Raw genomic sequence first — 15,450 nt, forward strand, 5'->3', positions numbered from 1 at the left:
CATTTCAGTACCTTTCTCCACCTCCCACATGTACACTTCTCTCCCTCCACCCCAACACTACTCTGGGAAATGACCAAGAGGAAGACTTCTGAAATGACCAACAAATGAACATCAATTTTAGAATGAAAGTTCATTGTAAAAGGGATTTTTGCCTTTTTTTTCCCTGCTGTATCCCCCAAACGTAACAGTATCATTGCTCAATAAATATCTTGTTGAATAAATTGATGAGGTCAAATCAATAGAAATGACTTAAATGACTGGCAATCCATGCAGCTAATTATACAACCATTTTAAAATGTATTTGTAAATTTCATGATATGGAGAAATAGTTGACTTAAGGGTTTGTGTTTTTTTTTTTTTTTAAGAGGAAAGGAATAACCCTCATGAAAGAAATACACAACCTCGTGGTAACTTTATGGATTTTTGATTAATAGTTCTCTCTGGTTTCTGATTACAAGTCACTTTTATTGCCAGAAAATAACTCATCTTTCAACTGTTTTTTTTTAAAGACACATCCAAACCCAACCCAATTATGCCACCTAGCCTGAACTGAATGCCCAGTTAATTGAAAAAAAAAAAAAAAAAAAAAACTCAGGATGGATTCTATACACCTATACAACTAATTAACCCCTAACGATGAAAACTGAATGCTAACTCCACAAGTTAAGAGGAGCTGGGGAGCCCAGGGTAAGTCAGTTAACCTCCATCGCCTTTAATTTACTCATCTGTAAGCTTGGGATAAGGTACTTCCTCAGTAAGGTGAACTTGGAGGTGAATTCATTCTCGTCTAAAGCACTTCCAACAGTGCCAGGCACCGCGGGGCTACGCAAGTGCTGGCTTCTTTTATTTCATTCAAAATGCTGTTCAAGCTCCGGTGAGTATAACAACTCAAAATCTAGTCCCCATCCGCCAAGACGGAGGGAGGCAAATGCAGCGGAGGAATCCGAGCAGAAGGAAGCCAGCCTGAAGCTGATCGGAGCAACCAGCGGGCACTCGAAAGTGAAGTCGCTCAGTCGTGTCCGACTCTTTGCGATCCCATGGACTGTAGTCTACTAGACTTCTCTGTCCATGGGATTTTCCAGGCAAGAGTACTGGAGTGGGTTACCATTTCCTTCTCCAGGGTATCTTCCTGACCCAGGGACGACGGGATTCCTTCTCAAGAAGGTGAGGCCCAGAGTCACTGGGGATCCGAACCGAGTTCTCACAACGGGTAGGACTTCAACACGCGGCTAAGACGTGAGGGACACCGCAAAGGCTCTCGGCCAAGGCGCAAAAACCGAAAGGGAATTGCTCGGGTCAGAACTGGTTACAGTGTTCATCACACAAAATGCCACAGGGGTGACAAGGTTAAGTCAAATAATAACCGTCACACTTCAGAGTACTAAACCGTAGACAGGACGTAAAGTGACGTTAAGAAAGTCAGGAAACGACCCAGTCATTGCTCTCCACTATCTTCTAGGTGCCGACGTGGGACACCAAGCGACTAGCGGCTGGCACACGGCGAACCAGCGTCCCCTTCAGGCGGCAGACGTTCTGAGCCAGCACCAGAGAGAAGCGGTCGCGCGCGAAAACTACAGCTCCCGCCGCGGCCTGGGGGGCAGGCCCCGCCCCGCACTTCCGCTTCCGCCACCGCTCTCTAGTGCCGCCACCGCTCTCACGTGCCCCCTCCTTCCAACCTACCAGGGAGCGTGACCGCGCGTGACCCCGCGTGACTGGGGGCCCGAGCCGAAGAAGCCTGGAGGTGGGACTCTGGGACCCCCGATAGTAGAAAGGCAACCCGAAAAGGTGGAACTAAACTTGCAACTCTCGATAGGGATTGGAGTTGTTACGGTGGAGGGGGAGCCTAACGCCCACGACCGTGGCCAATCAGCATCCGGGATGAACTGCAAGGCCGGAAAGGGGAAAGGGGCCAAATGGTTCTGCGGTCACATGCCGCGGGGGTCTAGTGGGAGGAGCAGTTGCCCAGCGGCCGCCCAGAGCTTCCTGTTTCCGGTTCCCAGAGTGGCGGTCAGCTAGTCGCTAGGAGGGACGCTGGCTCCGCCACGAGCTCTGGGACCGGGGTCTGTGGCCGGCCCCTCGCTGGCCCTGTCTCCCAGCGACGGGCAGCTACTGGGCCGGGGATTCTGAGCTTTGCCTACTCTCTTTGCACGTGACATGTGAGTATGAGGGGCGTGGAGGAGGAGGGGCTGGAGAGTGCTCACCCCTCGTGGCTGTGACGGGGTCCGGGATCTCTTAAGTCTCGCTTGACCGGGTTTTAGCCCAAAACTCCATATAAGGAGCCCGAGGGCAGAAAAACGGAGGCTTGAGGTTGGGGAGTCACAGAGTGCCCAAGGGTGTGAGGGAGAAAGGATCTCCAAGACTGGTGAGGGGATTTAAGTGTTTGGAAGGCAGGGAAAGGAAGATCGCTGGAGTCTGGAGTCCGCTCTAGGTGTTACCGCACATCCGTAGACTGGGTTTTGGCCCGCATCGTGGAGAGAGGTTAAGGGGCATCATTTGTAAAGGGTATGGCCCTCAGCAGTTGGAAAGTCGGGAGATTAGACGCAACGCGATTGTCTGGAGCCCTCGAAGAAGTTTGAGGGAGATGAATCGTGTTCCTCTTTGTAGGGAGCTTCCGCCCTTGGTCCATAAAGCTGATTTTCTAAGGCTTTTCAACGTTGAGCCGTTCAGCTAGTTAGGGCTACTCTTCCAGAAGTGTGAGCTGCTAGAGACTGGAGATAAGGCCGCCGTATCAAAAATGAGCCAAAGAGAAGAAAGTAGAAATTCCATTTACAAACGGAAAATGTTCATGGCTAATCTTAAAGGACTGAGAAAAGTGAGTACAGGGGCCCAGCGATGTAAAGTTCTTTCCAATTCCTGGCTCCATCATTGGTCATCCCATTGAAGGAGAATTTTTTAGCATTAACCCAAATGAATCTATCATTATAGAACAAGAAAATTGAAAGGGATGCTTCAAAATCTTTAAGCCTTGCTGCTTAAACTTGCACCTTGAGAATCTTAATTGTAGCACATTAAAAAGAGACTCGGAGAAAGCGATAGCCCCCCACTCCAGTACTCTTGCCTTGAAAATCCCATGGAGGGAGGAGCCTGGTAGGCTGCAGTCCATGGGGTCTCGAGGAGTTGGACACGACTGAGCGACTTCACTTTCACTTTTCACTTGCATGCATTGGAGAAGGAAATGACAACCCACTCCAGTGTTCTTGCCTGGAGAATCCCAGGGACCGGGGAGCCTGATGGGCTGCCGTTTCTGGGGTCGCACAGAGTCGGACACGACTGAAGCGACTTAGCAGCAGCAGCAAAAAGAGACTACCCAGCCCTTGGATTTCATTTCCTTGTGTGTACTTGCTTAAATGCTCAGTCGTGTGCGACCCTTTGGGACCCTGCCGGGCTCCTCTGTCCATGGGGTTTTCCTGGCAGGAATACTGGAGTGGCTTGCGATTTCCTTCTCTAATTCATCCCCTTACTGATACATTGTTGCACTCCTTTTTTAATCAGGAAGTTTTCAGAAAATATCGTTATGCCATGATTCATTCCAGTTGCCTTACTAATAACTTTACACACCTTTTAATACTTGTATAACCTAAAGCAAGTAACTTCAGCTCTATAAGAATCAGTTTCCTCATCTGTAAAGTGGGGGAAATTATACCTGATTTTCTGGGTTGTGAAGATTAATAAACATAATCTAGATAAAGCTCTTAGTGCATACACCACAAAACCAAAGAGAAGCAGCTCAAATGTAGCCAAACCTTAAGCAAGAAAGAGAAGACTATAAGTTTGTTCTTATCCTATCTTTTTGAACCAATGAGCAAATAAAAGATAGCTCAACTCAACTAATGCTGACTGCAGGGTGTTTAGCTGTTCATCTTTTCCTAATTGTGTGAGTCTTTGTTCTAATTTGGGAAAAGAAATCCTCAACTGTCAACAGATTAGGAACTAACTTTGGAGCCAGACAACACAGCCTTCTGTGTGAGCATCCCTCCAGAAAACTGGTCCTAGAAAAAAAGAATATCAATCTAATAAAGGAGCTTCATTTCATTTTAGTCAGTTGGTCACGTTGTGTTGTGAGTTGAGCAGTGAGTTAATTTAGGGAAGATAGGAATTGGAGGTCTGGGTTCTTCATTCTGCCTTCTATTCTGTGAATTGTGAGAGGTCACTTCCCCTTCTTGCTTTGTCAAAAAGAAAGCAAGACTTTGGCTGCCTGCTCTGATTATCCCAAAAAGTTAATGTGAAAGAAGATGTACATATAGTGGTTAAGTGTAGACAATGAGCTCAGAGCCTGACTACCTGGTTCACACTGCTCGCTTACTATGTCTAGTTTTCTCATCTGTAAAATAAGAATAATTGTATTTGCTGCATAGGGTTTTGGTAAGGCTTAACTGGTTAATGTATGTTAAATTCCTAGCAAAAAGCAAGCACTCTGTTAAGTATTTTCTATTGATGCTTTAAATGTGTTTATGAGAGTCTTAAATTTGAGGGGCTCCTCAGGTGGTACTAGTGGTAGAGAACCTGCCTACCAATGCAGGAGACTTAATAAGAGTCTTGGGTTCGATTGCTGGGTTGAGAAGATCCCCTGGAGAATGGCATGGCAACGACTACAGTACTCTTGCCCAGAGACTTCCATGGACAGAGGAGCCTGGCGGGCCACCATCCATAGGATCACAGAGTTGGACAAGACTGAAACGACTTAGGACACATGCATGCTCAGACTTTGGGGTTAGCTATACTTACTCTCTGCAGACACTTTAATATTACTACAATGAATTGATGTTTGGATAACACCAAGTCAGGGAGATGACTTCCCAAGTATTGGTTGCCCTAGTGAATGTGGGAAACAGAACATCAAGTGTAATTTTGTATAACTCTTTCTTGTGGCGCCTTGGAGGTATGGTGACCCACTTCAGGATGAAGCTGAACATCTCTTTCCCAGCCACTGGTTGTCAGAAACTCATTGAAATGGATGATGAACAAAAACTTCGTATCTTTTCTGAGAAGCGTATGGACACAGAAGTTGCTATTGACGCTCTGGGTGAAGACTGGAAGAGTTGTGTGGTCCAAATCAGTGGTGGGACCAGCAAACAAGGTTTCCTCATGAAGGAGATGTCTGGACCCATGGCAGAGCCTGCACCTGCTACTGAGTAAGGGGCATTTCTGTTACAGACCAAGGAGGACTGGAGAAAGTACAAATCTATACATGGATGCCAGTCTGAGTGTTCTCAATTTGGTCATCGTAAAAGAGAGAGAAAAGGATATGCCTGGCCTCACTGATACAACTGTGGCTCATCACTTGGGGTTAGCAGAAGAGCTAGCAGAATCCACTGTGGTCTCTCTGTGTGGCCGCCAGTATGCTGTGAGATAGCCCCTAAACAAAGAAGGTGAGAAACCTAGGACCAAAGTTCCCAAGATTCAGCATCTTGTTATTCCAGTATTGTGCAACACAAATGTCAATGTATTGTCAGAAGAAACAGCATACTAAGAAAACTGAAGAACAGGCTCCAGAAGATGCTCAACTTTTGGCCAAGAGAATGAAGTGGGCCAAAGAAAGACTCCAGGAACAGATTGCTAAGAGATAAAAGCTGTCCTCTCTCAGAGCTTCTATCTCTGAGTCTTGAGTCCAGTCAAAAATCAGATGTTCTTAAAAAAAAAAAAAGAAAAGAAATGGTCTCAAAGTAACAAATAAGTAAGATCAGACATCAAAAAGAAAAGTATGTTTAGGATAGTGGACAAAATTTATTCAGGTACCTATTAGTACCTATTAAATTCTGCTTATTTTAAGTTTTAAATAGAATCAATGGAATCAGTGGACCAGCATGAAGAAGAATTAGAGGACTTGCCAAAGAATTGATGCTTTTGAACTGTGGTATTGGAGAAGACTCTTGAGAGTCCCTTGGACTGCAAGGAGATCCAACCAGTCCATTCTAAAGGAGATCAGTCCTGGGTGTTGTTTGGAAGGAATGATGCTAAAGCTGAAACTCCAATACTTTGGCTACCTCATGCGAAGAGTTAACTCATTGGAAAAGATTCTGATGCTGGGAGGGATTGGAGGCAGGAGGAGAAGGGGATGACAGAGGATGAGATGGCTGGATGGCATCACTGACTTGATGGACATGAGTTTGAGTGAACTCCGGGAGTTGGTGATGGACAGGGAGGCCTGGCGTGCTGCAGTTCATAGAGTCGCAAAGAGTCAGACATGACTGAGCAACTGAACTGAAAGAGTATTTAAGCCAAAGTCTAGACTTGTAGTATGAAAATATTTTATGGTAAGCGAGAAAAAGTTGGAAGAATCGAATCTTTGTATCAGGAAAATTGTTGATACTTTATAAAATTAACACGTAGCAATGGCCTGAGAGATGATTAATGAATACCAAAGTGAATTCTTACCAAAGTAAATCAGTGTATCTTAGGTGTATAAAGGGGCTTCCCAGGTGGCGCTTGTGGTAAAGAGCCTGCCTGCTTGTGCAGGAGACATAAGAGACGTGGGTTCGATCCCTGGGTCGGGAAGATTCCCCAAGAGGAGGTCATGGCAACCCATTCCAGTATTCTTGGTTGGAGAATCCTGTGGACAGAGTAGCCTGACGGGCTTCCCTGGTAGCTCAGCTGGTAAAGAATCCACCTTCAATGAAGGAGACCCCCATTTAATTCCTGGGTTGAGAATATCCCCTGGAGAAGGGAAAGACTACCCACTCCAGTATTCTGGCCTGGAGAATTCCATAGAAAGAGGAGTGGCAGGCTACAGTCCGTGGGGTCTCAAAGAGTCGGACATGACTGAGCGACTTTCACTTTCACTACAGTCCGTGCATAGGTGTACAAATGAGATTAGAGAAAAGAAAATGAGTTTGGAAAAGAGCCACATGTTTCCATGCCTAAAACAGTTCAAGCATCATATGAATTGGGTGCGTTAATTGAAAGTGATTTGGTGATTCTCAAGAGTAATCAGCAACTGGAATGTAGGAAGACAGTTATACTTAGTAGAAATCAAGAAACTCTTGAATTTCATGGCTTGAAGTGGGTTTTAGAATACTCACTCAGACCACTGATCTGGACCTCATGAAGTTTGTTCATCCTATCATTTAAATGGTTGAATGGTTTTTTCAGAGATGAGACAGAACAGATAGATGTCAAATCTTAGGTGCTGTGGTTATGTTAATCTCTGTTCATCATTTTTGTGGTAAGTATGAACAAAGACTGTTAGATGCTTCTGAATATTAAAACAAGGATGTAGGGCCCAAAGTATTCAGATCTCTTTCTCTGTTTTACATCTTTCTTAATAACTTTAAACTAGAAGCGTCTGACTCCAATGCAGGAGACCCAGGTTCGATCCCTGGGTCGGGAAGATCCCCTGGAGAAGGAAATGGCAAACCACTCCAGTATTCTTGCCTGGAGAACCTCATAGACAGAGAAGGCTACAGTCCATGGGGTTGCAAAGAGTCGGACACGACTGAGTGACTTCACTTTCACTTTCAGCCCTTATCAAGTGTTCATTGTAATTCAAGTATTATCTTAGGGGGAGGATTTAAGTAGTATTAATGAACTAGTGTTAAACTTTAAATAATGAGACATCTCAACCTAACTTCTAACCAAATGGTGGAGGCAAGGATATCTCCATCAGGCTGTTGTAAGTAATTCTTTTATGTTCTCTGCTTTCCCTTTTCTCAGCCCTATAGTTATGTTCTGAAGGACTTACCTATGAATTAGACTGAAAGTGATTGATTTATATAGTTTCTTGACACAGGTGATAGGTAACTATTAATATATGTTTTTGTGTATATATACAGATGTATGGGTTTTCTGATACAGATATTAATATGTGTGTGTGTGTTTATGTATAGATGTATGGGTTTCCTGACACAGGTGATAGGTAGATACTAATATCTGTGTGAGAGAGTGTGTGTGTGTGTGTAGTTATATGGGTTTCCTGACACAGGTGATAGGTAGATATTAGTGTGTGTATGTGTTTTTGGGTTTCCTGATACAAGTAATGGATATTAATATGTGTATATGTATGTATGTATGTGTGTGTATATAGATGTATAGATGTATGGGTTTCCTGACACAGGTGCTTTGGCACAGAGATACTGAAAGGTACTATTTGTCGTAGGTGCCAAAGAATCTTACTGTTCAGCAAGATCAAAATACTCTTCATTGGTGACACTTAAGTATTTTCTAAACCATTGATTGATTCTTCTGACAATTTCTAGGACCAAAAATATATTCTTGTTTTATGCACACATTGCAGAAATCTCAACAACTGCCTGTATACACTAACTCTGCCCCACTAACTCTGCTGTCCACTTTGTTGATTGCACAGGAAAGGAGCACAGTAAGGACAGGAAATTAGAGTGGTGTCAGGTGAGGGAGTTGCATAGAAAGAGTCTTTTAAAATATGTTCTAAGGCTTCCCTAGTTTGCTCACTGATAAAGACTCCACTTGCCAATGCAGGAGACACAGGTTCTATTTGTGGTCCAGGAAGATTCTCCCATGCCCTGGAGCAGCTCATCCCATGTGCCACGACTGCTGAGCCTGTGCTCTAGAGGCCAGGAGGCGCAACTACTGAAGCCCACAAGCCCTAGAACATGTGCTCCACAACAAGAGGAGCCTACGCACCACAACTAGAGAGTAACCCCCGCTTGCTGCAACTAGAGAGAAGTCCATGCAGCAATGAAAACCCAGCACAGCCAAAAATAAATAAATGAAATTGTTTTTAAAAATAAAAGTTTTGAAAAGAAAAAGAAACCTGGAGACTTAAACATCCAATTCTGAATATTAGATAATGGGGAAAAAAGAACTTGAAACAGAGACAAGAAAATAAAGCCCAGCATCATCATAATGAAGAAAACTGGCCAGTGTAAAGTAATAGGTGGTGAGTGGAAGACTAACGGGTTAAAAAAAAAATGCTATTCATTTATTACACATTGATGTGCTCTGTTTCTTTCCCTGATCCTCTCCCTCTTCCCTGAAACACACACTCCCTGTCCCAAAAGGATGTCCCCCCTCCACAGCTCCTGGAGGACTGGCCTGCTCCTGCTGCTGCTCTTCTCCATGGCAGTCAGAGAATCTTGGCAGACTGAAGAGAAAACATGCGACCTGGTGGGAGAAAAGGGTAAAGAATCAGAGAAAGAGTTGGCTCTCCTGAAGAGGCTGACACCGCTATTTAACAAAAGGTAAATGAGAAGAACCTTAAAGGCCTTGAGAAAACAACTTTATTAAAGAATCTTCTCTTACTAACTGTATTAATTTTTTTATATATTACTACTGAATATAGAGGGGATACATGTATCATAACCTCCTCTGAGAGGTGGTTCTAATCTGTACTTTAACAATATTGGCCTTATTTGGCCATGCTGTCTCTCTTTCCTCTGTGATGGAGAGCATGTGCTTAGCCCAGTGTTCAGCAGTGATGTGCAGGTACTTTATGCAGAAGAGTAGCTGTTTGTAAGATTGGACCCAAGAGACCAGCTTTATATTCAGAAGTATCAGATGAACATATTTAGGCCTACTACAGCATCATCGTAAGGGCTTCCCAAGATGGTTCAGTGGTAAAGAATCTGCCTGCCAAGCAGAAGATGCGGGTTCAGCCCCTGGGTTGGAAAGAACCCCCTGGAGAAGGAAATGGCAGCCTACTCCAGTATTCTTGCCTGGAGAATCTCAGGACAGAGGAGCCTGAAGAATACAGTCCATGGGGTCACAAAGAGCTGGACACTGAAAATGGAAGTGAAGGGGGCTTTCTTGGTGGCTCAGACGGTCAAGAATCTGCCTGCAATGCAGGAAACCTGAGTTTGATCCCTGGGTTAAACATGACTAAACAACAACAACAACACGTCATCATAAGTGTCAAGAATCTTCAGATATATAAATCTGAAGATAATCTTTAAGGAACTAGGATATATACCATGAACGTACACCCTTATTCACAGGGAGGTACTAGCTAATACTTTAGCATAGTCTAGAACAATTATTCTAGAAATATCTAGAATACTACCTGTCTTGGAGGCTGTATTTTCATCAGTCATCATCAACAGTTAGTCTGTCTGGGTCATAGTTAACCTCATGATGCAAAAGATACTATTCACTAGGACATTTAGCCATGATGTTTGATAAATAAGTTGAACACACCGTTGTTTGAACAGAGGCTGCTGTTTCTAAGGCTGACCACTCTAATTGTCGTTTTCCTCCTCTCTGCATTTCTGCTTTCAGCTTTGAGAGCACCGTGGGCCAGAGCCCAGATATGTACAGCTATGTGTTCCGGGTGTGCCGAGAAGCTGGCAACCACTCCTCTGGGGCAGGCCTGGTGCAGATCAACAAAAGTAACGGGAAGGAGACAGTAGTTGGGAGATTCAACGAGACTCAGATCTTCAATGGAAGTAAGAGTCTCCCTGTTGATCAGCTCACTGAATCCCTCTGATAACCCTGTATGTCTCAGCACTAACCAGGCTGTGTCATATGGGTGTGTGTGGTTCAGCTCATCTGAGATACCTGCAAGCCACGGAACACCCAGCTCCACCACTCCTCCACAGCCAGGGCGCAGGACATTTATATGTTTGTGTTAAAGTGAGATTAAGCTTTCTTGAAAGCCAATCAGTCTATAATCCCCACCAACTTGAGTTACGTTGATAATATTTCTCAAAAATCATAAAATCATTGCTGGAAAGGACTATGTGAGCAACTATGGTTTATTTTATACCCTTAAGCAGATAAATAAGTGCAGATTGTTGTTCCTGTAAATAACATAATAAAAAACAATGTCAAGAGTTTGGGGCTGGGGTCAGAAGACGAGATTTTTGATCCAGATCATATTTACTTATCCTGTGACTTTGAACAATCATTTGACACTTTGTTTTCTCATACACAAAATTGGAAGCATAATCCTTACCTTGGTCACCTCACATGATTATTAATCAAATGATATTTTGCAAAGAAATTTGAACAAGTAAATACTGAAGAAGGGAGTGTCCCCAGTCTTCAGAGTCATCCACTTTGAATTTATCTGTGGTTAATTTAAGATCTTAGGCTTTCCCTTGCCACCCAGTAATTGAATGGAGCCTCTCCATATTAGCAGGTGTTCAGAGAACGTGAGTCATGACTAAGTGTGGATCATAATTGTATTTGCACTATCGGTTGCCTACCTTTAGTGTGGGAAATCAAGATTATTCTTGTATGCATATCTGGTTCTTAGTTGTCTTAACACGAGAACTCAAGCTGTTGTAAAGGGGCGGGTTTTAGTTGGTGTTTCTGGTACACCAGAGCTCATCCTGAGGGGTTAACTAAAACCAACTTCATTGAACTTGGTTCCATGCCTCCACAGTGCCCAGGTCTGTCTCTGCTTTTCCCCCACCCCAAAGCTCCTTTTTCCTTGTTCGTCCTCAGGTAATTGGATCATGCTGATCTATAAAGGGGGTGATGAATATGACAACCACTGTGGCAGGGAGCAGCGGCGGGCAGTGGTGATGATCTCCTGCAATCGACACACTCTAGCGGTGAGGCACCCCAGGGCCTGGGAGCCTAGAGAGGAGATGAAAAGACTGGTCTGAGGTGGGACAGAATGTCCAGAGGGAACAAGATAATTGGGGTGGATGGGAGAAAACTAGACATTCAGGGACTTCCCTGGCAGTCCGGTGGTTGACTCCCCACCTCCAGTGCAGGGGACGTGAGTTCGACCCCTGGTTGGGGAACTAGGATCCCACATGCCATTTGGTAGCAGCCAAAAAATTTAAAAAACCAGAAGTTCAGTTTTTTCCTGAGTCATAGGCATCCGTCTTCCATCATACATGGAAAATAAGTTCTTAAACCAGGAGGAAGCAAATGTTTAGGGGGAGGTTTGTGGGTTTGTGCTCCTTTTCAGACGGGCGTCAGAAGCAAACACCTTACCACATAAATGTGTCTGTCCTCTTGCCATCAGGACAATTTTAACCCTGTGTCTGAGGAGCGAGGCAAAGTCCAAGATTGTTTCTACCTCTTTGAGATGGACAGCAGCCTGGCGTGTTCCCCAGAGATCTCCCATCTTAGCGTGGGTTCTATCTTACTTGTCACGTGAGTCCCCCTTCCTTTATCAGTCCAGACCTTTTTTCTTTTTCAAACCTTTTTTTTAACTCAGCAATCAGTTGGAAGTATATGGGTCCACATAGTGTGTGTGCATTTGCATGCTATATTATAATTTGAGGGGAAAGAAGTCTGTGAATATCCTCTTTAAACTCTGCAAGTTTAAAAAAATGAGACTTAATGTTATATTCCCAATAAATATATGCATTTGGAGATGGGGTTTTTTCCCTACTGGAGTACTAGACAGTTTTTATTCAGTTCAGTTCAGTTCAGTTCAGTCGCTGAGTCGTGTCCGACTCTTTGCGACCCCATGAATCGCAGCACACCAGGCCTCCCTGTCCATCACCAACTCCTGGAGTTCACTCAGACTCACGTCCATCGAGTCCATGATGCCATCCAGCCATCTCATCCTCTGTCGTCCCTTGTCCTCCTGCCCCCAATTCCTCCCAGCGTCAGAGTCCTTTCCAATGAGTCAACTTTTCGCATGAGGTGGCCAAAGTACCGGAGTTTCAGCTTCAGCATCATTCCTTCCAAAGAAATCCCAGGGCTGATCTCCATCAGAATGGACTGGTTGGGTCTCCTTGCAGTCCAAGAGACTCAAGAATCTTCTCCAACACACAGTTCAAAAGCATCAATTCTTCAGCGCTCTGCCTTCTTCACAGTCCAAATCTCACATCCATACATGACCACAGGAAAAACCACAGCCTTGACTAGACGGACCTTAGTTGGCAAAGTAATGTCTCTGCTTTTGAATATGCTATCTAGGTTGGTCATAACTTTTCTTCCAGGGAGTAAGCGTCTTTTAATTTCATGGCTGCAGTCACCATCTGCAGTGATTTTGGAGCCCAACAAAATAAAGGCTGACACTGTTTCCACTGTTTCCCCATCTATTTTCCATGAAGTGATGGGACCAGATGCCATGATCTTCATTTTCTGAATGTTGAGCTTTAAGCGAACTTACTCTCCCATTATTAGAACTTTTGAAGAAATTGGACTGTTTATCTAATGGTGACTGTTCTCAACCCTAAATGAGTCACACACTGTCTTACTTTTTTCTGATCCAAAGGTTTTCTTAGGCAGACAGCACTCTAATTGGTTTTCTCAGGCTCTACCAGCCCCTTTTTTTTCAACTGACTACCCCTTTTATGTTTTTCCATTTTTATGGAACAGAGCTTAGGAAACAGGCAACAATGAATGAGCTTTACTGATTCTCAGTTTTTGAGTATGGGTGTCTTTCTCCCTCACAGGTTTGCATCACTGGTCGCAGTCTATATCATCGGGGGGTTCCTGTACCAGCGACTGGTGGTCGGAGCCAAAGGAATGGAGCAGTTTCCTCATTTGGCCTTCTGGCAGGATCTTGGAAACCTGGTAGCAGTAAGTAACAGGGCAGGCTGGGAGACAAAACAGATGACCGACCATCTGTCCTGGTTTGCCCAGACTTGAGGGTTTCCTGAGATAAAGGACTTTTGGGTGCTAAAACCACCCCAAGTTCCAGCAAACCAAGACAATTGGTTGCCCTAATACAGGGTAATAACCAACATAGCACCTAATGTCTGACCTTCCAGACTGACTGGAAGAACGGTACTGTTGCTTAGATTTATGAATCTGATCCAGCTATTTGGGGGCTTACATGAGGAGAGGGTGTTTCCCCAAATTCAGTTTAGGCCAATCACTGGAGCTTTGGGGTTTTCTCTTCATTATCCCTGGAGACAGTTCTTGCCACCTTCTTAGACCATAAACACACTGTGCCCACCTGAAAGTTGCTGATTTCACATGATCACTTCTTTTGCTCTTTCCTCTATAGGATGGCTGTGACTTTGTATGCCGCTCTAAACCCCGAAATGTGCCTGCTGCCTACCGTGGTGTGGGGGATGATCAGCTGGGGGAGGAGTCAGAAGAAAGGGATGATCATTTGTTACCAATGTGATTGCACTTTAGATGTCCAGCTTCTTCAGCCCCCAAACCAAAGCGTCCTCCGGCAGATATCTGAAGCAGTCTCTCATCTCACCCTCAATCTCACTCTTGCTTTCTGGCTTGCTTTTGGTTTGCATCCACCTGTCAGTAGAAGAAATGCCTTTCCCTTTGTTCCCTGTTTGGTTTTCCCTCCTGAGAGGTACAGCTGCAGGACAGAGATAATATAATAGGGCCAATCACAACAGAGGCTGTTGCACTGTCTTCATAACCAGAAAGTACAAGTAGAGGAGTTACTGTGAGCAAAAGGGTGCGGCAGGCTCCCTGACTCTTTTTTAAACACGTTTTCATAAGTTTTTGAGACACTGGATTTCTTTAATTAAAAAAAAAACATTATTTATAGGTTTGATTGCTTTCATGCTATTACTCTGCCCTACAGTAGTCTCCATGAGAGTCTGGATGTAACTTGCTGCTGGGAACTGTTTTGCAGTGATAACTTGGTCACAATCCAAGGACTGCCATTTGGTCTGAGCCGGAGAGGTTGTAGACTTAACTTCTCCCACCTCGGGTCAGGATGGAAACTGAAATTTCCCAGGATTACAAGGTACCAAACATCATTGGCTGGCCCTAGAGTGACCTTACAGCTGGAACTGGGCCCTGGGTCGTCATCTTGGGTTACTGGTCCATCTGCAGCTTAAATACCTAATCCAGAAGTGCAGTCCATTGGAAGGGACACTGAAATGGACCTCTTGTGCCACCAGGGTTGCAGAAGCAGGAAGTCTCTTTACCTTGTAGTGGGATATCCTTGACAGCTTGCTTCTCCTGCTTGCAGTCAAAGCTGGCAGAGCTTTTCTAACTCCTAAAATGTTCCCTCTACCAGTATTTCTAAACATGTTGAACTTTCCTTCACAGGCATTTGTGTGTGTGTGTGTGCGCCCTTTCTCCTGAAAAGGGAATGGAAGCAGAAGTGGGACACGCAGGGCTCTGCCATCTTCGGCCCTGGGTGCAGGCTCCTGCCACACCTGTCCTTGCTTCTGGCTCAGGGATGTGTCTTCTTGCCCAGCCTATCTCCGTAGGGAGAGGGCCTTAAACCGCTGATGCTTCCGCCCTTCCATTTAGGCCACGTGCCCAGAAAACTGGCCTGATCTTTGAGAGACAGGGAGCCTGGGGCACTGAAGAGGAATGTGGCTCCCCTGGCCACATGAGGACAGAATCAATAAGCAGGGGGCTTTTTAAGCCTTTAGGCAAGAAAATGAAATTATTTCATCTTTGGACTTTTAGATACTATTGGAATGGTATTTTTTCTTTTCTAAGCAGGGAAAATGGTGTTATAAAAGCATTTTTCTGTTACATGTTTGCATTCCTCCGCACACTCTGGTGTTTTAAAAATGCGAAAAATATACATTTTTTGTACAAAAACTTAAAATAAGATTAAAAAAAAAAATGGCCTAGTCATTTGTGTGGAAGAAGCCTGTAACATACACTGGAATGATGGATTAAGAGACAACT

General features: G+C 44.4%; 1 protein-coding gene and 1 pseudogene across 2 annotated transcripts; both read left to right on the forward strand.

The window, feature by feature from the left end:
• The first annotated feature begins 1,689 nt into the window (after positions 1 to 1,689).
• M6PR (mannose-6-phosphate receptor, cation dependent) lies at positions 1,690 to 15,357 on the forward strand. 2 transcript variants are annotated; one of them, XM_068970766.1, is made up of 7 exons: positions 1,690 to 1,741; positions 8,976 to 9,155; positions 10,189 to 10,355; positions 11,359 to 11,468; positions 11,891 to 12,021; positions 13,278 to 13,404; positions 13,835 to 15,357. In XM_068970766.1, the coding sequence occupies exons 2-7, from the start codon at positions 8,977 to 8,979 to the stop codon at positions 13,955 to 13,957; spliced, it is 837 nt and encodes a 278-aa protein (XP_068826867.1). In that variant the 5' UTR covers positions 1,690 to 1,741; position 8,976; the 3' UTR covers positions 13,958 to 15,357. The 2 variants fall into 2 exon arrangements, with proteins under 2 accessions (XP_068826867.1, XP_068826866.1); XM_068970765.1 differs by lacking the exon at positions 1,690 to 1,741 and adding an exon at positions 1,921 to 2,156.
• Positions 4,900 to 5,606, forward strand: LOC138079280 (small ribosomal subunit protein eS6-like; annotated as a pseudogene).
• Positions 15,358 to 15,450: the final 93 nt, after the last annotated feature.

This window comes from Capricornis sumatraensis, chromosome 4, assembly GCF_032405125.1.
Source record: "Capricornis sumatraensis isolate serow.1 chromosome 4, serow.2, whole genome shotgun sequence".
In the NCBI taxonomy this organism is placed as follows: Eukaryota; Metazoa; Chordata; class Mammalia; order Artiodactyla; family Bovidae; genus Capricornis; species Capricornis sumatraensis.